Below are 20,809 nucleotides of genomic sequence, written 5' to 3'. Positions count from 1 at the left end.
CTTGCCGGCGCTCAGGGCAGTTTCACTTAGCCACGGCAAAGGCAGATCAGCGTCTACCTGTGTACAAATACGCTATAGGCATACTATGTATCCTTTACACGCCGGCATGACCTCACCCTATTTGAGATGCGTGTTTTCCACTTCCAGGATTGGCTGCAGCTGAGTTTAGTGAAAGCTGTCTAGTGTCGGGCAAGTGCTGTTAATGGTCACTCTGAGGCCTTGGTCCCGCGCGAAAGCCCTGAGTCCACAGAAGGGCTGATCAATTGGCGTGGAGCTGAGCTGTAATTCGCTGATGTTCGATGTTCTCTTCTCTGGGAATGACTTTCGCTTGTCTCTTTTCTGACACATCTGCTTAATCATCCTGACTCTCCATGCTCCACCTGCCATCTTCTGAAAAAGTGAAGTAGAAAAGGTTGATGCAAAGAAATGGCGCCTTAATCTTGTTGAAATGTAAGATTTGCTAGTAAACAAGAACTCGACAACCTCCACACCACCCCCTCATTGGAGAGCAATGATGGAGGTGGAGTGCTTCCAAAGTCGATATGTGTGTCACGCTGCAAAGTTTTCAATGCAAAGTCGTGAGCTTAAACCGCCCAAATTTACCCAAGGCTCCAAGAATAGACAATGGCATTTGAAACCAAGGTAACAAACTATTACATGCAGCTTAAAGATGAGGCTTAAGTTTTCTGAAGTGTGTTTGGTGAGTACGTAGAATGTCAGTTCTTCTTTTATTAAGTGCTTGTTACCAATGAAAAGCACGTGTTATGCTGTTTTTTTGTTGAATCGCCAAATGTCCAGAGTTTAGTCAGGCATTCTCCATGACTGGCTCACATTATTCTGGCATGAAGTTGCAAGTGGGCCATTCTCATTTCACAAGGAAACTCAAATAATTGTGCAAATCTCTTGTGTGATTGGGGACTTTGCCAATGTGCTTGCTTGCTTCTTTGCAGCTCAACGCCATGTCTAGAGTCTATTGTGGTCTTTTCTCTCCTCACTTTATCTCCCTGTAGGCCACCTCTCCTTTGCGGTGAAAGAACGGAGGTCATTGTTGCCCCGGTGCTCGGCGCAACACATAGCTGGAATAGCAGCAGTGTTAGAAGTCTTTTAGGGGCCTGCCACTAGGATCACACAGAGGAAAAGAGGCATCCGCACTCTGTGGAGGGAAGAAGGGAGGGGGGTTATAGGCAATCTGAGCAGTATGACAACAGACTACCAGACGAGCTATGATCTCATCTCTCCCTAATCCCTCCTCCACCCTCTCCTACTCCTTCTTCTCCTCCTCCTCCTCCTCCTCCTCCTCCTCCTCCTCCTCCTCCTCCACCATTGTCTCCTTCTCTTCCCACTCTCCTCCCCCCCAGGTCTTTCTCGTTCCCACTTTCTCATCTCGCCGTCTTGTCTTTCATTCTCTGCCCCCCTTGCATCACTTTCTACCACCTGCCCCTCACTTGTCCCAACTCCTCGCCCCTCTTTGCTGTTGCCCGCGCGCTCTCTGTGGAAGCACTCTCTCCGCTGTCCCAAGGCAGAGATTATAGGCACACCCCTATCTTACACCGGCCTCTACATTATTGATGGCAAGTGTGTGCGCACATGCTGTAATGGCTATCTGGTGTCACCCCTGGGAGGGAGGAGAGGAGCCAGAGAGAGGGAGAGTCCAGGTCACAGAGGTTAAGTATGGAGTGGGGGTTAAGTCAAACTCACTGCTTTTATTCAGCTGCTACTTCATCAGTGGGGCGCATAATGTCACACTGTCATTTCATTTTAAATGTATTTGTAGTTTTTTGGACAAAACATCACATGAATATAACAAATAACTTCGATGCTATTGAGGATCTAACAAAAAAGTATTGTTGTGCTAAAGTTGTACAAGTGCAGATTGCTTAAAATGTTATAGTTTGAATAGTTAAATCTTTGGTTACAGTTTGGTCTTAGTGTCTTAATTTCAATTGATTTGAACCCGATTTTTTTAGAGGATGTTCCTACTTTTGTGATACAATTGTATTGTATTACAAAGCAAAACGGCTACAGTCAACTATTTCCCCTCCTGTTAATTAGAGCGGTTCTGTTACCTAAGTTATTAAGCATCTCTAGAATTTGTAACATTTTAGAAATGTTATCTTGGCTGTGAATGATTTAGAATTGGGGTATTTAGAGCTGATGAACCGCTGACTGATCCAGGGTTACTCAGAACTGCTCAGCACGGTCGAACTGTGCAGCGGAGAAGGACAAAGACACCTGTTCTTGCTCTTGGCATTCCTCAGAACATAATCCCATCCAGTCCACATACACACACAGCAAAGGACTCCTGCCGCGCCGTCCTAAAGTCATTCAGCAGCCCATATCGCTCTGGCCTTTGATGTAAAGAGTTGACAGGTAAACTGATAAGTCGCGCTAAGTCAGCGCCGGCACAAACGCACGCACCTGTCGCCGTGTTAATCAGAAGGAGCGGCGAATCAGCTGATGATGAGAGAGAATGTGCCCCTGCCTCTGTTCTCACACCACGGATGCTGCCCCAGGTCTTTAGCCCCTGTGTGCGTGTGCGTGTGCGTGTGTGTGTGCGTGTGTGTGTCCTCTGTGAAAGTCAAAGAGATCATTACATATGTATCGAGCACATGAAGGAATCCACACGCACACGCTCACTCTCATCATCCTAGCATTGCTGTACTGGCCCTGAAAGACGTGTTACTGTATTAGTGGGTGTTTTGAGAACTTAATTTTAAGATCAAAATTTGTAAAAAATTTAAAAAAATTTAAATTACAAAAATTAATTAAAATGTATTCTTGTGACACTGACAAACTGTGAGGGACATGCATAAAGAGACGGACAATGACACAAACTAGGAATAAAAGCAGATTCATTGTTTTATTTTGAATCTTTCTTATTTTGTATCTATTTTCAATATCCATATCACACTTTCAAGCTATAAAACAAAATTGCCAGCTGGAAATTTAGTAATGATTTCAACGACAATTTGTGGTTACAAGCAGCGTGACCGTTTGTTTATTTGGTGGTGTACTTTGAGAAGCGACACAAAAAGCCCATCAGAAGTAAACTGAGCCCAGAGAGACATTCAGACACCACTATGGATGAATTACCCTTGTTGAGCTCCTGAGAGCCAACGCTTAAGGTACCATCCCTGCTACTTTATTTGTTTGCAACCACAAAGTAGGTTTGTTTAGGCCCCTCTTGACTGGACTCGACACACTGAAGTGGTTTGAAAAAGGCCAGTTTACTATGCTTGGAAAGGGTATGCTGTCTCTGTAGTAGGAGTGTGTGTGTTTTTACAGGAGGCCTGTGGTTGGCTTGTGTTTATGCTAGCCCCCAGTCTGTTCCACTGTAATCGCCGTTCACTTGCGGCTTGATAGGCCGATGAGTGTTTGTTTGGATGTTTAAAGGAAAGAGGAGGAGGAAGAGGGTGGGAAGATAAGGAGGAAGTACAAGATTGTGAGTGAGCCATGCAATGCACTAGCTTTAATTCAATCTGCTGCCTACATTTGCCAGGCTTACAAGGGACTAATCAGATTGTATTTAAATGAAAACTATTTCACACACTGTAATAGTTAATAAAGTGGTATAACATTGTGTGTAATTTGATGTATACTGACTCAATCTCTCACTGTTTATGAATTGCTTAGCGATTGTTTGTGCTCACAAGCTTCTCAAACTTCTCACAGGAAATATACGTTCAGTGTGACTAATCATCGTGATGCCTTGTAAAGATGTTTTTATTCTTTAAATTATGTTACTATAGACTATATATATATATATTTATTTATTTATTTATTTATATATATATATATATATATATATATATATTTATATTTATATTTATATATATATATATATATATATATATATATATATATATATATATATATATATATATATATATATATATATATATATATATATATATATATATATATATATATATATATATATATATATATATATATATATATATATATAATTAGTAAGAAAAAAAGATTAAAACACAATACCTATTTTGCAACCACAATGGTTTTATCTCAAAATGAATGCAGTTTATCTTCATCATCTTTGTAATCCAAATTCTGATATGCCGGTAGATCAAGATTTCTAAAATGATTCAGGATAAGCTTAACTTTACTTTTAGAAATAAGTGCACCGAGTTTCAACACTACCTTTAGTGGATATCGATACTATTGACAACCGTATATAGTGTTAAAGAGTGATATTGGCAATCCAAAAACTACCAACTGAAATAGGTGAAATATCCCAAAAATACTCTCTTACTACGCTTTGGTAGAGCTAGCATAAGCAATACTTGCTGTTATCTGGCAGATGTGCTCTCAACATTAATTAGTGTTATGCAACAGTGTCTAAATAGTGCATGCGGGCCAGAGCAGAAGATTATCAGGGCTATCTATCTGCACTTCAGGCTGCGCATCTATAATCTGATGATTTGAGCCCGTTTGTTCCTCTCCATCTCCAGCCCAGATTCCTGCCTCATTTCCTCTGTCCGCCGTTTGCATTCTGAGCACTTAAAATGCATCAGAAACACTGGATCGCTGACTGCGTCTTTCCATGTCATTACAAAGTGGTAGATTAAAGCAGTTTATCACACACACTTATTACACAGGATTGTTGAGTTACCATTTTGATGAAAATAAGACAATTGTTTTCAAATATTTGTTGTCACCCGTGAACATGGTTTAATTACACTTTTTGATATCAATTTAAATCTTATTTTGGTTAAATGTATCTGCCATCAAATTACAATCGGACAAAGCAAATCTTCTTTTTATGTTTCTTTGTTCTTTTTTTTTTTTCCTTAAGAGGGAGGACTAAAACCGCAAAAAGGCCTTTCTTAATAAAATCCAGACAGACTTTTTCTCGCTGTAAACACGGTGCTATCCCGTGTACGTCTGGCTCGGATGTGTCAGGTTGTTTTGACCACCCAGGCGACAGAATGTTAGTGGGAGACTCAGTGGCACATTTTAAAGCTTTTAAAAATGGTGCACACCCACAATCTGTGCTTCTTACTTTCCTCCGAGCAGTGGGCAGAGAGAGGGATGGAGAGATGACTGGCCGTGTTGTTATTTTTTCACTCCCCTCGTTGGAAAGAGTGAGTGCATGAGAGGAAAGCTGTGGAGGACAGACAGGTGGAACAGTTTTTGAGTAAAAGTTCCACAAGGTTCACTGACTCTGCAGGTTTCAGTGGCAAATGTGTAGTTTCACTTGTGTGTGAGCGTTTCCTGTGAAAAGCGACTGTGGTGAGCCTGTGACCTGACAATTGATTGTACAGAGTATTGTATGAAGTCTTCACCTTGACATTGAAAAATAGCGGTTCAAAGTTATTCCTCACATTCCAAGAATCCTAATTATAGGATTAGAGGCCAGAACTGAGATTTGCTGCCACACTACTGCTAACAACATATAACATCTGGCTAACTAACAGCGCACCAGTGTTACTTTCTGGTTCATATAGGATTAAAACACTTTTTGATTAGAAGCAGACGGCACACAACGGTCTCATTTTGACCCTAAGAGCTGCATTTACAATAGCTCTGTACTGGGGCAGAACACCTTTTACTTTGTTGCATAAAACCTGTGGTACAGCCCGGACAACGTTTTACTCCAAAGATACTACAAGTTTTACTACAAGAACATGTACATGCATTTATAGTGTTGCAGTGAAGTGATTTGAAAGATAAAGAAATATGAAATAATGGGTCAATTGCTATGATGTACTGTATGTGGGTTACAAAGTCATCAGTGTTTAGAGCTTTTACTACAACCCAATGAATGGTAGTTGAATCCCTGCTTCGTTCTGCTGTTGTCTCTTTGGCCAAGACACTTCTCCCAGCCACTTCTTCTCCTTCAGTCAGATGCAGGGCAGCAGTGGCTTAGCCTTCATCACAGGTTATAGGAGGGGAATTAATAATGCATTCTAAAATGCCTCAAGATAAATGACAGTATTCCTGTATTTTTAATTATGAATGGAATGTTGTTTGTTTACATAAAAATTGACCATCCCCTCCATGTGTCCTGTAGGTTTTGCGTTCCCAGAATGGGCCTACAAGCCAGAGTCCAGCCCAGGGTCCAGGCAGATCCAGCTCTGGCACTTCATCCTGGAGCTGCTGAGGAAGGAGGAGTACCACGACGTCATTGCGTGGCAGGGCGACTACGGCGAGTTCGTCATCAAAGATCCTGACGAGGTGGCTCGGCTGTGGGGTGCTCGGAAGTGCAAACCCCAGATGAACTATGACAAGCTGAGCCGGGCACTCAGGTGAGCTCACATGCTTTTTACCTAGATTATTATAGCCATTATTTATTTAGAATGTCACACAAAAAATAGATTAGAAATAAATAAAAACCAATACAATGAAATTCAGACGCTAGCTAAGACTTTAATATCAGTATCATTGGTCTGTCGTGCTGTGTGGGTAATTGTTGCAAACCCACCGTGTATAAAGAAGGAAACACCTACATATAAGTGCCTTTAATCCTTAAGTCTCATTACTATTGATGTGCTTTGTGAGAGCTCTGTTGTTGTAAAAGCCCTGATGACAGTTTGTTCGTCAAATCAGGTTAGCTATTCACATTCAGTTTTGTTGACCTGCCTTTAAGAAAAAACTGGAGCCACTGATGAGTTTACGTAAAGAGGGAAAGCTATCAGTCACAGGGGCAGATGAGGCCATCAGATTACCAGCTACAAAAAAGGGGAACTCTTGTATAGGAACTGGAGGATAATCTGTCTCGCTGGCCAATCAGCAAGAGATATATATATATATATATATTATATATATATATATATATATATTATATATATATATATATATTATATATATATAATATATATTATATATATATATATATTATATATATATATATATATATATATATATTATATATATATATTATATATATATATATATATATTATATATATATAATATATATTATATATATATATATATTATATATATATATATATATATATATATATATATATTATATATATATATTATATATATATATATATATATATATATATATATATATAACACAAATAGAGCCATTATTCTTTCAATTCAATTAAGAAAATCTAAAGTATAGAGTTACATTACGTTTGCACAGTAATGGAAGAAAGTTCCCAGCTGCGGCTTTGCTTCTCTTAATCTCACAAGTATAAATGTCATAAGCCTTGTGACTCTTAAATTAAGCCATTTGATGCATAATGGTTGCTATCTTTTCAAGTGCTTACGAAAATCGCCTACTCTTTAGGTGTAAATCACGAGAAAGGGTTCTACTACGGTTAATCAGATGCTACAAGCGCCCTGACAGCTGGGAGAAGTTTGCAGGGCATAGGGCTTAGAGGTTATTGTGTAATAGTACAGATCAGACTGGATTAACAGTGTCTTATTCTTATAATCGCAAAATGGTGTGTTCTTATGCAAATACCATAAGACATGAGTTCCTGGCTCCTGGCTCCGGGCTCAATTCAGGATCATTTTAATTTTAAGATATACGGTAGGTTTTATCCAGGTTTACAAAATGTGCTGTACCTTTTTGTAGGATTTGTATGTGATGGAAAAATGTCATCTACATACTGTATGTCTGACATGCAATTAAACTTGAACTTCCTAATGTCAAGAAGGCATTGTTGTCTATTTCTAACATTATAGTAGCTAAATATGGCCTGGTTAACCACACCAGGGGCAGGTCAAAGTCTCTTGCCCATTAGAGATTTAGTGTAAGTGCTATTTGTAGCATCTAGGCACGACTTACTGACTGTCTGGGTAACGGAGCCAAAAACCCGTCATAATGAAAGCAGCATTCCCAGAAATCCAAACACAGCCACAAACTGTTAAGCGTGTAGCTATGCTGGTTTTTCTGCATGTCAAGTATCCTTTCTGATCTCTCACTCCCCAAACAGGTCCCAGCGAAGGTTGAAACAGCATTGTCACTGTGAATGCACGAACAAAGATAGTTTAAAAAGTGACCCCAGATAAGTTCATGACTGTGGTCGAGAGATTGGATGCACTTTTTATAAGATAAGATAAGATAAGATAATCCTTTATTGTCCACACATGGGGAAATTTCATTGATACAACGCAGTAGATACAGAAGAAAAGGACAGATCACAGAATATAGGAAGTTTAAAAAAACACTCAATAGAAGAACTCTTATAAACAAAAACTCCTATAGACAAAACCTCCCATTTCCCAACAAGGGATGGAGGGGAAAAATTAGGATTTCCGCCGGGATAACGTGACGATCTCCGGGTAAGACGATGGTTTTACCCGGAGAGCGTTTACACCGGGCTGCCAGCTGTACCAGCGCCTTATGAACAAAATGTATGAAAAAGCCCTTGCTTAACTCGGTAGATAGTTGTAGCAAAGATGACATTGACAAGAATGAACGCTCCTTATTTAGACAAATTAAGTTCTATGGAATGAAGCACATGCGCACAGTTCTCCATATGGACCATACTGTTGGAGACCAGGCCCTCCGCCCTTCATATGGAGGAAAACCTGGAGCCTGCTAATTATGAAGACCAAAGGCAGCATGTGGCTATTAGCGCACACAAATGCTTCCACACACTTAAAATGCCTTGTACTCCGGGCTTTCACTTCAGGAATATTTTTACCTCACTGATCTTATTCTTTCCTGTCTGCCTGGCACATGCTGGAAATTCCCTCCATCGGGCGCTCCACATTGTGTCGGTGGCTTCCGCCGAGGGGTCCGTGCGTCATCTTGGACTCCCGCTCCCACGGACACTGTTAAATTCCCACTCCTGTAGAGAGGATTACACTCCCACTGTGCACGCGTGTGTCTGTACACAGGAAGGACGACTTACGAGACTGTGGAGATCACATCAATCTGATCTGAGTATGATGTTGTTTAGGGATAATTGGTTCAGGAAAAATATTGTTATTATTATTCATAATTGTGTTAGAATAATTTCATGCAATTGCATTGCAATTAGGGCAGATTGGTAAGGGATACAACCTTGTCTTTATTACAATTTATAATCATGTTTAAAGCAAATACAAATCTTATCTATCTTTCATCTTGTGAACATAACCAAGACTGAACTAAGTAATTAATGAAAACTTGTCAAATGTATTCTTCCGCAGTTTTAAATTAATCTAATTTTAAGGGTTTAAGGGACTGTAAACCTTTCAAACCTCTTCAAAAGACTCTGATCATTGACCATCTGAAATGATTGAATAACATTTTTATTATAATTGTATTAATTACGTGATGTATGCGAGTCTTAACATTTGAGAGAAGAACAATTATCTGATAAAGTAATTTTTCACAGCGTCGAACCGTAGCCTTTACCTAGGCCGTAAGAGTCTCAGTCAAAATCCCCACGTGGCCCTAAAGAGACTTTCAGTCCCTGCTCTCACTGAGGCACTGCAGACACACGAGGCACACTGTTTTCAATACACATTTAGAGTGAACAGATTAGAGTGAAATGCTCCACTCGTCCTCACCTCTTCTTCCGAACAGCAGTTGCTCGATACAACCACACGAAGTACATGGCAAGATAGAACTAGCACCGTTAACAACTTAAAACAATAGGGGATAAATCATGTTTTACATTTCTCATTAGGCTGATCTTAGTTTACCACTGCAGAAAGCCTGTATTATAACACACATCACACTATTATTACATTTAGGTCACCGCTGTTGCCTTCCACAGTTGAGGGGTTTATTCACTTGTATATGTATCCTGTGTAATCCAAAGTTCATTCACTCTGTGCTCCGTCAGCTCTGATTGTCATAAATCCTTAGCCCGGTTGATTTTAGATACACTTGTGCACGTTTCGTAACAACTTAGCGTAGCTAACACAATCTGCTCCTCTTTGAAACTAATTCCCATTATTTGTCCAAATCAAAGCTTCAAACTAATCCATCTTCTCTTTGATTCTTGCTCTTATGTGTCAACATAAGTGAAAATCTTATGTTATTATGTCTTAATAGATTGACAAGCTAGCCGTCAACACACTTTCGATGTAAACACGGTTGTGGGGCCTCTAATGGCCCCTCCGGTCATTACACCAGAGTAGCACAAATAGTCCCTGCAGTCCTCGAGAAGTCATGGGCGGGACTAGCCACTGCACTAGAGCTAATTTCAGCCCGTTAATCATTGTAAAGGGAGAATCTGTTTGGTTCGTACTAACAAAACAGAGCCTTCTGCTTTCTGTCTGAAGGCTAAGCGAATTAGCGGCCAGTTCTGAAAGTTTGACCTAAAAACACCAAATCTGGTCACTGTCGTTTTCTGTACTGTACTTCTTATTGTTTCCAACATATTTTATTACGGTTTCCAACACATTTTATTATTATTGCCTTAAATATGATTATGATTTTATTGACATCATTAATGCAAAGTAATCATAACATATAATATAAAATGTTTAAGCCTACTGTGGCCTAGAAGTCCCTTGTTCCCCTCTGCTTTTTAGAGCATGTTTAATTGAACTACAAAGAACTACTTACCTTTGCCACTTAGAACTTTCATTTTATTGTTTTTTTCCTGTACATTCTTAGTTATGTCGGATAACAATAGTGATTTTTTTTCTTTTTTTTTTGTAGTCTTAGTCTGGTGCCAATCAGTGGTATCGTGGTGCAGACTTAATGGGGGTAATCATACTAAAAGGTCCCAGCTCCTGATCTGTGGGGCCCTGTTCTGCCATCAGCCCTGACTCTAACACAGTGGTCATAGGTCAGGGGGACCGCCATGCACAGCTGGCAAAGATTAACAACGTGGCACATGTGCACACACACACACACACACACACACACACACAGGCCCATAAACAAACGCTCCATTGTACGTGCTCTGCTGGCCATGCAGGGCTGCACTCACACATGTTTGCTTGTGTTCTGTGAGCCGTGATGGACCGTCATGATTTAAAGAGAAAAAAAAGTACACTTAAACTTGGCTCATCTTCTGAAGAGGAAGCAGAGACTGAGTACTTGGAGGCTGACTCGTTCATCACCCAAGCTGAAGTCAGTGAGGTTGTTGGCAAACTCCTCGGTGGTAGGGCTCCAGGGGTGGATGAGATCCACCATGAGTATCTTCAGTCCCTGGTTATTGTAGGACTGTCTTGGCTGACAGGTCTCTGCAACATGGCGTGGCGGTCGGGGGGAGTGCCTCTGGACTGGAAGACCCTCTATTCCAGGGTACTGGAGAGGAGAATCCGACCGATTGTCGAACCTCGGATTCAGGAGGAGCAGAGTGGTTTTCGTCCCGGTCGTGAAACACTGGACCAGCTCTATACTCTCCATCGGGTGCTCGAGGGTTCATGGGAGTTTGCCCAACCAGTCCACATGAACTTTGTGGATCTGGAGAAGGCTTTCGACCGTGTCCTTTGGGGGGTGCTCCAGGAGTACGGGGTCCGGGGCCCTTGGCTCAGGGCTGTCCGGTCCCTGTATGACCGGGGCAGGAGCTGTGTTCGCATTGCCGGCAGTAAGTCAGACCTGTTCCCAGTGCATGTTGGACTCTGCCAGGGCTGCCCTTTGTCACCGGTTCTGTTCATAATTTTTATGGACAGAATATCTAGGCGCAGTCAGGGGTCGGAGGGTGTCCGGTTTGGGGACCACAGGATTCCATCTCTGCTGTTTGCAGACGATGTTGTCCTGATGGCTCCATCAAACTCGGACCTGCAACATGCACTGGGACGGTTTGCAGCCGAGTGTGAACCTCCAAATCCGAGGCCATGGTTCTCGACCGGAAAAAGGTAGCTTGCCCTCTCCAGGTGGGTGGGGAGTCCTTGCCCCAAGTGGAGGAGTTCAAGTATCTCGGGGTCTTGTTCACGAGTGAGGGAAGGATGGAGCGTGAGATCGACAGACGGATCGGTGCAGCGGCTGCAGTGATGCAGTCGCTGCATCGGACTGTTTTGGTAAAGAAGGAGCTGAGTCGAAAGGCAAAGCTCTCAATTTACCGGTCAATCTACGTTCCTACCCTCACCTATGGTCATGAGCTTTGGGTAATGACCGAAAGGACAAGATCGCGATTACAAGAGGTCAAAATGAGTTTCCTCCGCCGGGTGGCTGGGCGCTCACTTAGAGATAGGGTGAGGCCCCCCGAGGCCCCGGGGAAGACGCAGGAGACGCTGGAGTGACTATGTCTCTCGGAACGCCTCAGGATCCCCCCATAGGAGTGGGAGGAGGTGTCTGGGGAGAGGGAAGTTTGGGAGTCCCTGCTTAGACTGTTGCCCCCACGACCCAACCCCGGATAAGCGGAAGTAATAATAATGATTTATACTGTCTTATCTTTCGCTGTTTATAATATGAATTTAACAGACAGAAGGCACAGTAGCCTGCAGTAACTGTGGCTTACCCTGATGTAAATGACATCACCACTGTTCAGGCGTTTGGACATCCTGCTGTTGCTCACCTCCCAGCCCGGCTGCTCTGTAGGTCAGAAGGCCTGGGTCCAGAGCTACTCTTTATGCAGAGCAGCGTGTCCCCAGGCAGTGTCATCGTATGCCTGTGCTCAGAGTGTGTATTGTCTGTCTATTGTTTCACTTTGTGTGCTGGACGTGTTGGTGCTGTATGTGTCATTGTCCCAGAGTGAATGAAGCCTTTATTTCCTGTGGGCAGATTGAACACGCGCTGTGCACATCCACACCATATTGCACCCACAGAGCATGTGAGCAGTCTTATCGCACCCAGACCAGTTCCTCCTCCTGTGTACGAACACACACAAACACTTTTACAGCAGCTCACATGTTGCATGTGACATGTCGCCTAATCGTGCTTTAGACTGTCCCACATCTTTACACAAACGTTGATTTCATGTTTAAGTAAACACCATCAGACCTAGAGAGCACAAAGCCCCACACATGTGCCTCTCACACCTGAGAGGCAGCTGGTGTGTCCAACACGAGCCAATACTGACGAACGAGACAGAAAATAAACTGGGGCTCATGTGGAGTATTGTAATCCCAACTTCCTGTCACAATCGGTGCCTATTTACAACAATAGGCTAAGCACAGCTTGTGCGCATACAATTCTGTTTGTCAAATGATCTGTAAACCAACTCCGTCAAATTATACACAAATAGAAAAAGTGGGCTATTTAAATGCTATTTTAGGCAACTCTATATATATATATATATATATAGAAATATATTTCCTGCATATCAACAGTATTTCAAAGTAAAATACTACGTTCTACTATTGTGCTCTGTAAATGATAACTTGTTAACTGTTCGCACCTTGAATAGCGATTTGTGGATCTGAGCGTTGGAGTGTAAATTTTGCTCACTTGTTGAGGCTCAGGATGGGCAGTGTTCATTTATTGTTAATGTTCTGAACTCTCGACTCCGGTCATTAAGTTGTGGACCACATTGGTCTGTATAGTCACAGCTTAATCCTCAGCCTATATCACACACAGTATCTACTGGTTTGATGAAAAAGCTCCCTGTTTCCCTGAAGGCTTTGGACAATCAATGGATTTAAGAAATCTCCTCCTCTGGTTGAACAGGGTGAGAGATATTGCTCTGTGTATGTTTTGGCATCCTGTTGAATGAACAAACTGTAATAAGGTGACACTTTCTAAAGTTATGATTTGAGGTAAGTGTGTGCTACGGGTCGAATGTAGTGGGCAGCTTAACACTGGCACTCAAAGAATCTCTTTCTTCTCTTTTGAAGTGAGTTCAAATGCTCTTCAAAGACTGTCTGCCCGTATGACAGCACAGGAGGGGGCTACATGCTGAAGAATTGCTGACCATGTGCTCCACACAGCCTCAGTCATCACAGATCGCATTGCGCAAAGAAGTAATTTGCCTCCAACGATGTATTTCAACATTATCTGTAAATACATGAGCACGTGCAGCTAGACCCAATTAAACTTGGGTTAGGCTCCCCACTAACTTGTTACTTCGATGTAAGGTCGCACGCAACACTGACAGATTTCACCGATTATACAGAAACCGTGATTATTATGACACTGAGCCTAACACCCAGGACCAACATGAAGTTGTAGGAGGTTATTTTTCCATTAGGATATTAACTTTGTGAATAGACCCAGCATTTTCTTGAAATGAAATATCACAACATGCAGAAAGTACAAATCACATTTCCTCAGAACAGTCCTAAAATAATTCTACAAAATGCTTTCTGGATGGATGGCTTTCTGTACATTAATATGAATAGTATGCTTATGGTCCTTTTGCTGTTTTTTAACGGCGCTTGTCCTGCCCCTGTCAATCCCCACTTCCTCATTCTGCTGCTGCTCTGAGCTTTGGTGTAAACATTGTTTTCCAACACTGCAGGCCTGTCCTGTCTCCTCGCTCCCTGTGCACTCGCCCTATACGCCTTGAGGGGACATCAGAGTGGGGAGAGTCAGGATTAGGACAGAGGGGGGAAGGCTTTAGGAGCACCCTCACGTAAAAAAAAATATAATGAAAAGTGAGACAATTCGATGCGCACAGCCACCTGGATAGTTACCATCCAGTGAAAGGATGATCAGTAGGTTGCGTTAAACATTATAAATTGCCCTGTTTTAAAGTAAATATTTCTGTAATTAATGGGCCTATACACATAGCACATAGACTGGCACAATGTTTTCTCTGGCAACAGACAAAAATATGTTTTTTCTTTTGCGGGGTGGCATTACACAAACATAAACACATGAATAGGGCCCATTATATCATAGTGTTATGTGTCTTGCATGATGTGTATGTGTGAAGGCTGGGATGTAGAGGTTACATAAAGTGGATGTGAGTCTAGGAGAAGAAAGCTGAGCGTCGTTACATAAAACAGCTGGGGCAGGACAAAGGTTAATAAAAATGGAGCCTCATACTGAATGCAGCGGCCATGAGAGAGAAAGGCCATTACATAAAGAGATAAAGATGGGCTGAATTATTGGAGGTTTTGGCGTTACATAAAGAGACGGGCCAATCGAACAAAAATAATGTCAGAAGGATGGTTTGTTTAAGCTTTAGACTGCAGTGGGCATTGTATTTTCTGATGCTAAATATAGTACTGAAACTAGATGCTCATTTGAACAGGTATTGAAGGATGGGTCAAATGCAAAAGTCCCTATGTGGTCAGTCTTAATAATATAAGACCACATTGTACTACTTGACTACTACTATATATTTATTTCATGTTATTTTTTTTTTATTTAAATTGAGATTAAAATGTTAATATTGAGACCACACCAATCTTCCACTGTTTAATATCCCTACAATGCTGAAACCTTTAGGATTTGTTTGCAGTGGTGACATTGTTGAGTCTGACCTCTGATCTTTTAATTGTTTGTTTATCCCTGTGCTCAACATCACTCAGTCTTTACGGGTGGCTGATCCATGCGCTTATCTTCAGCATGTGTTCTCTCATGCAGACCCCCCTTCTTCTTATAGATCTGCTTTGTGCAAATGTCACACAACACTCTTTAATATCTATCATTAGAAGGAGCATGCCATAAAAAGGTTTTGGCTTGGGGTTTTTTGCGATGCAAGGCAGTCCATCTGTCATAGCTGTCCCATTGACTAGAATACAAACAATGAGCTCTACATTGTCAATTTATGTTTTATTGTTGTGTATCTGTGTATGCCTTTGCAATGTGTTATGTGATATGTTATGCGTGTGTGGTGAACTTGTTCTTCTTTGCTTTACAGATATTACTACAACAAGCGGATTCTCCATAAGACCAAAGGAAAAAGGTTCACCTACAAGTTCAATTTCAACAAGCTGGTATTGGTCAACTATCCCTTCATCGACATGGGCTCTGCAGGTAAGCCTTCAGTGTGTAGTGCTGCGGATGTGTATGCTCATACATGCTCTATTTTCCCCTAATCCCACAATAGGATAGCAAGATTGCATGGGATTATCCTGGAGACAATATTATTTCTAAGAATTTCCCCCCCTCTTCCCTTCTGACATTTACAGGAAGTGCCGTCCCTCAAAGCGCCCCTCCTGTCCCGACCGGTGCAGGTACCCACTTCCGGTTTCCCCCTTCGACACCATCAGAAGTTCTCTCACCAAATGACGACCTTCGCAGCCCGGGGGTGGTGTTCAGCTCTGTGGCGCGGAGAGCCCGGGGCTCCGTGAGCGACTGCAGCGATGGTACATCTGTGAACTCTGAGATCGAGGAGGGCCCCACAGCTCCAGCTGAGGAGAGGACAGCGGAGCGGGGTGTTGGTGGAGGAGGAGGGTACCGTGGCATCATTCACCCACGCTTACCTCATGAGTCTCTATTCAGGATGTACCAAGGAAATCCAGTAGGGCACCCAAGAGGTCCCTCCGGCCACCGCATCCACCCCGAACCCCTGTCCCCCTTCCCTGTATCCCCTCTGCCTGGCCCAGGAGGAGTGAGTCTCTTAGCCCCCCCCCTCTCTCCTGCACTCTCCATGACACCTACCTCTCACCTGCCTTACACCCCGTCGCCTAGTCTGTCGCCCATGCTCGGCTCGCACTTCTCCTTTAACCCCGAGGACATGAAACGCTACCTGAAGGCCACACAGTCAGTGTACAATTATGGCCTGAGTCCCAGGGCATTCATACAGTACCCCAACATCGTTGTCCCACAGCCACACCGACCGGAGAAGTCAAGTCTGGCCACTGAGAGGGGACCAGCGGAGCGAGGAGGAGACAGACCAGGAGAGAGACACCACCATCCCTCTTTGGGTCACTCTGCTCACCACCTTCCCCACCATCCGCACTCCGCGCACCCATCACACCCCATGCACCACCCCATGCACCTAGGAGAGGAGCCGCCCCACATGTCCCCATTCAAGTTCAAGCTGCAGCCGCCGCCACTGGGAAGAAAGCAGCGGGACGGACAGTGTCAGGGGAAGCTCCGGCAGAGCTCTCTTTCCTCCGGCTCCATGACGTCCACATCAGGCATGGGCTCCTCACTCTCCTTCGGCAGCGACTTGAGTTCAGCCAGCGGCTCTGGTCTGGTCTCAACTTCATCTTCTACACAGTCACTCAACAGTGCCGGACTCCCCAAAATTAAGGTCTGTAAACACACAAATATAAAGAAAGTCTTGATAACCTATTATACTGTTGTATTTACATTGCGGCTTGTGTTGTTGTACAGGTGGAGCCTATCTCTGACATTGAATCAGAAGAGGAGGTGGAGGTCACTGACATCAGCGATGAAGACCCAGACGAGAGAGATGAGCATTTTGAGTTCTCTCGTTTCCCCAGAGCTCCAAACCACCACCACCACCACCACCACCACCTTACAAACGGCACATCCCATTCCCATCCACCCCATCCTGATGATGACTTGGATGAAGATGTCTTTAAAGCTCCTGCTCCACCGCCGCCTGGCCTTCTCCCCTTCTTTGCCTCACAGCACATACAGTCTAATGCCCATCGTGGGCCACCCATCCTTAAGACTGAACCAGCAGAACCAGAGGATGTGAGCCCGCCTCCCCCTCAGATGGGTTCAGTAGGAGCACCCCAGACCAAGTGCATCCCCTTAAAACTGCGCTTCAAGAGGCGCTGGAGTGAAGACCAGCGTCTGGAGGCTTCACAGGAGGAGTCTGATGATAAGAAAGTGCGACCAGAGGAAGAAAGGATACGACATACACATTGCAACGGGCGAGTGGAGATGGAGGACGGGACAGGCAGCACAGAGGGCGAAAGTCCCCCTCCTATGGTGTACGAAGGCTCCTTAGCCACTCCCCTGGCCCCACACCGCAGAGTGAGCGCTGAGCTACACCGTGCCACTGCACAGCTGTCTCTGGAGAATAAAGAGTGCTGATGAAGACATTGCTGTACACTACTGCCCTCCACTCACTCATGTAGTCCACAGGTGTGTGAAAGGGCTTCTCTGAGATTCCTTTCACTACGCTGAGGACTAACTCCCGGTCCCAGCAGAGAATTACAAAATCCTGCTTAACTACTAACATCTCACAGACACAGACTTGGTTCCATGACTTCTGTCTGTGTCAGGACTCCTGTGGCATGAACCCTTTTGAGGAAGGAGAGATGCAATTGTCTCCAGCACAGTGACTAGTCCTGATGGAGACCTTTCTCTCTCACCTGGCCAGTGATGCTGCAGATAGCCTACCCCATTTTCTCAAGGGACCCACTCTGTTAAAGCCCACAAAAGCTGAGCACTCTCCCTGTGCTTTTCCTACAGAACTGGACTTCAACAAGTGCCTGTATGTACAGTGACACAGAGGAGCACAACATAGAGAGGACTTTAGGTTGTTACTATCTCTAGGAATTCCTATCATGTTTCAGAATTGCTAAACAAAAATGTGGGGTTCATTAGGAACATGTATCTCTATAGTAAAAGAGTGGGTTTTTTTTTGACTTAACATTTCAGAACTGACTCCTAAATCTGGCTCACTCCACTCAGGGAAGCGTATTGCTGTATGTTCATAGGATTCATGCACAAAAAAACAAGCAGAAGCAACAACAAAACTCCAGGCAACAGTTTTAAAACACATTTTGGTAACTTACAACTAGACGAGGACTAAACGGCATGAAGCTATGACATTTTCAAGCTATTACTTGTTTCTTTTTGCCTCTTCTGTCCTTTCTCTTGTGGACCACATGTGGAAAAATGCCAATTCCATGTATAAGAAATGTTCCCCCAGTAGAGCTGTGAGTAAAAACATAAGAATGTCAACGGACGGGATGTTTTGAGAAAGTGCTGCAAGGGGGGACAAGTGAGAACAGAAAAATATATAGATATTTCTCTGCATATTGTATATTAAAACTGTATGTCCCTGCTGCACAAGATACACCAGCCTCTGGATTTTGACGTTGTAAAAACCAGCAAATGCCCATACAAAGAATCCCACATGCACAACACTGCCTTTGGCTCCAGCTCGTGGTTTCAGCCCTGTCACCGGGTCCTCAAGAGTTTGTGAGCACCTACACAAATCAGAGAACGCAGGATCCACACTGCCTCTCTATGCCTTGTTTTTATAGCATGTATAAAAACCAAGCTCTAGCAACACACAGACAGATTATACCTTTATATATTTTAAAATGAGGTGATTACAATTTTAAAAAAGCGATAGTGTTTTAAAGATATAAAATATTTCGGAATTTTTAATATTTTTGCGAGATTGCAGCACATGTTGGTTGAAAATAATCAGAAAAATAATCAGTCTAGGTGATAATAGCCATAATATTCTGAGCACAAAACAGATGGAAAATAGGCCAGGACCAGGTGTCTCGTTTTATCAATTAATTTGCTAGATAAACCCTTTTCAATTTAGTTTCTGTGGTTGTAATGTTGAGTTGGCCAGTTTCCCTCCAAAGTCCGCAGCTGCCTTAGATCGATGCAAAGAAGACGAAGTTAATCATTCCTGCAAGACGAGGTAAACTCCCCTCAAACTATGCATATGCTCAGAATCCATTATATTTTAGACGATATATTTTGTTGTTTCATATTTTAGCCCATATAGACTGATCTACAAACAGAAACTGACTGAAATCCCCATAGAATCTTGTCTCAACATGCACAGTCCCACCGACATTCTCACCAAATCGTTTGTCTGTAATCAAACTGATAGCTGCCTTTATTATTACAATTTGAATCAATTTAGCTGATGAAATGATATCATCAACTTTCTTTGACGTCTAGCCTCTCCTTATCCGCACCATCACTATCTGCAGTAGACTAATGGCACAAAAAGTCTCTCAAAAGATTGTCATTCTTAAGATTTTGTTTCTCTTAGCAATTTATCTTAATTTGCGTTCTAGCTTTTATTTTGTGGTATTGCATCTCAAACACCGTTTTTGCCAACCCAAACCCTAACCATACATTTTTCCTTCAAACAAATGTAATATAACTAAAATGTGTACATTTTGTGATCTGACAGAGGAACAACATTGACAAATTGGAGAAAACAAAAGATGATATTATTTACATGAAGATGGGGTAATTTGATTTTTTTTTCGTAATGTATTGTAATGTTTTGTTTTATAATGTTTTTTCTCTTGATTGTGTATATTTTTATCATTTACGGGGGACTGCACCATTTTAAAAGAATTCAATGGAGTTCTATTGTTTTATTGTGTAAATTTTGTCCCCTTTTTGCTCATTAGTTTTGCCTGTTGTCTCCCAGAGCAGTTGCATAACACTGAAATGGAGACTTGAAAGTTAATACCATGATGTAACATTGAATTTCTCTACTTCTGTCTTTTTTTTTTTTCAAACTTGTAATTAAGATGTAATCAGGGTTATTAAAACCAGTTAAAACCCAGTATGTAAGTGGCCATTGTTTTTGTCCTTTCATGTAGTATTATTTGAATGATTAGTCAGTGAGTGGCTCGGATGCAATATGAGTAAACAAAGAGATTAACTTAATGTTAAGCTTTATTATTGGCAGACAGTCATATGGGGTCGTCTTATGTTTACATTTGCAAAAGTATGTTTGCTTAAGTAATAACAGTAGCAGTTATTATTATTTTCACGTATTTGTGGTCATTTCATATAAGTTACGGTATTGTTGTCTATATGAAATAAAACATTCCTGTCAGCCTCCTAATTATAGTGTAGCCCGTCTAAATTATTTCTATGGGACTTAAACTTCTAACCTACTGTCTGATTATATTTTAATGCATAAATTGTCCTTATCTTTCGAGATTGAGCTCAGAGTTGGCCTTGTGTTAAAATATTTCTGATTGATCATTCCTTGTTGACCTGGATGGGGCTGATAATTGAAGTCGCTCTGAGATTATGCATATAACAAAGTGTAGGAACAGCACTTTATCTGCTGCTGCCACAGGCCACTCAGTCCTCAGACCAGACTCCTTCCCTTTAACTAACGTGAGGAAAGTCCTATTTCTTGAGCGCACTTAGAAACAAACGCACTCTAAAAGCTGCA

At 42.4% G+C, this 20,809-nt stretch overlaps 1 protein-coding gene across 1 annotated transcript in view; it reads left to right on the top strand.

The window, feature by feature from the left end:
• The window catches only part of erfl3 (Ets2 repressor factor like 3), a 43,857-nt gene extending 23,669 nt beyond the window's left edge, over positions 1 to 20,188 (top strand). The window contains exons 2-5 of the mRNA XM_072459918.1: positions 6,035 to 6,269; positions 15,626 to 15,741; positions 15,897 to 16,966; positions 17,050 to 20,188. Coding sequence (XP_072316019.1) covers positions 6,035 to 6,269; positions 15,626 to 15,741; positions 15,897 to 16,966; positions 17,050 to 17,721 — 2,093 coding nt within the window. The 3' untranslated portion in view covers positions 17,722 to 20,188. The remainder of the gene's footprint in view (positions 1 to 6,034; positions 6,270 to 15,625; positions 15,742 to 15,896; positions 16,967 to 17,049) is intronic.
• Positions 20,189 to 20,809: the final 621 nt, after the last annotated feature.

The sequence above is a fragment of the Eucyclogobius newberryi genome, unplaced genomic scaffold (genome assembly GCF_026437365.1).
Source record: "Eucyclogobius newberryi isolate DKJ021-1_F unplaced genomic scaffold, fEucNew1.0.hap1 SCAF_3, whole genome shotgun sequence".
Classification (NCBI taxonomy): Eukaryota; Metazoa; Chordata; class Actinopteri; order Gobiiformes; family Gobiidae; genus Eucyclogobius; species Eucyclogobius newberryi.
Note: the sequence above shows the minus strand (reverse complement) of the source record. Positions and strands in the feature narration are given on the sequence as shown.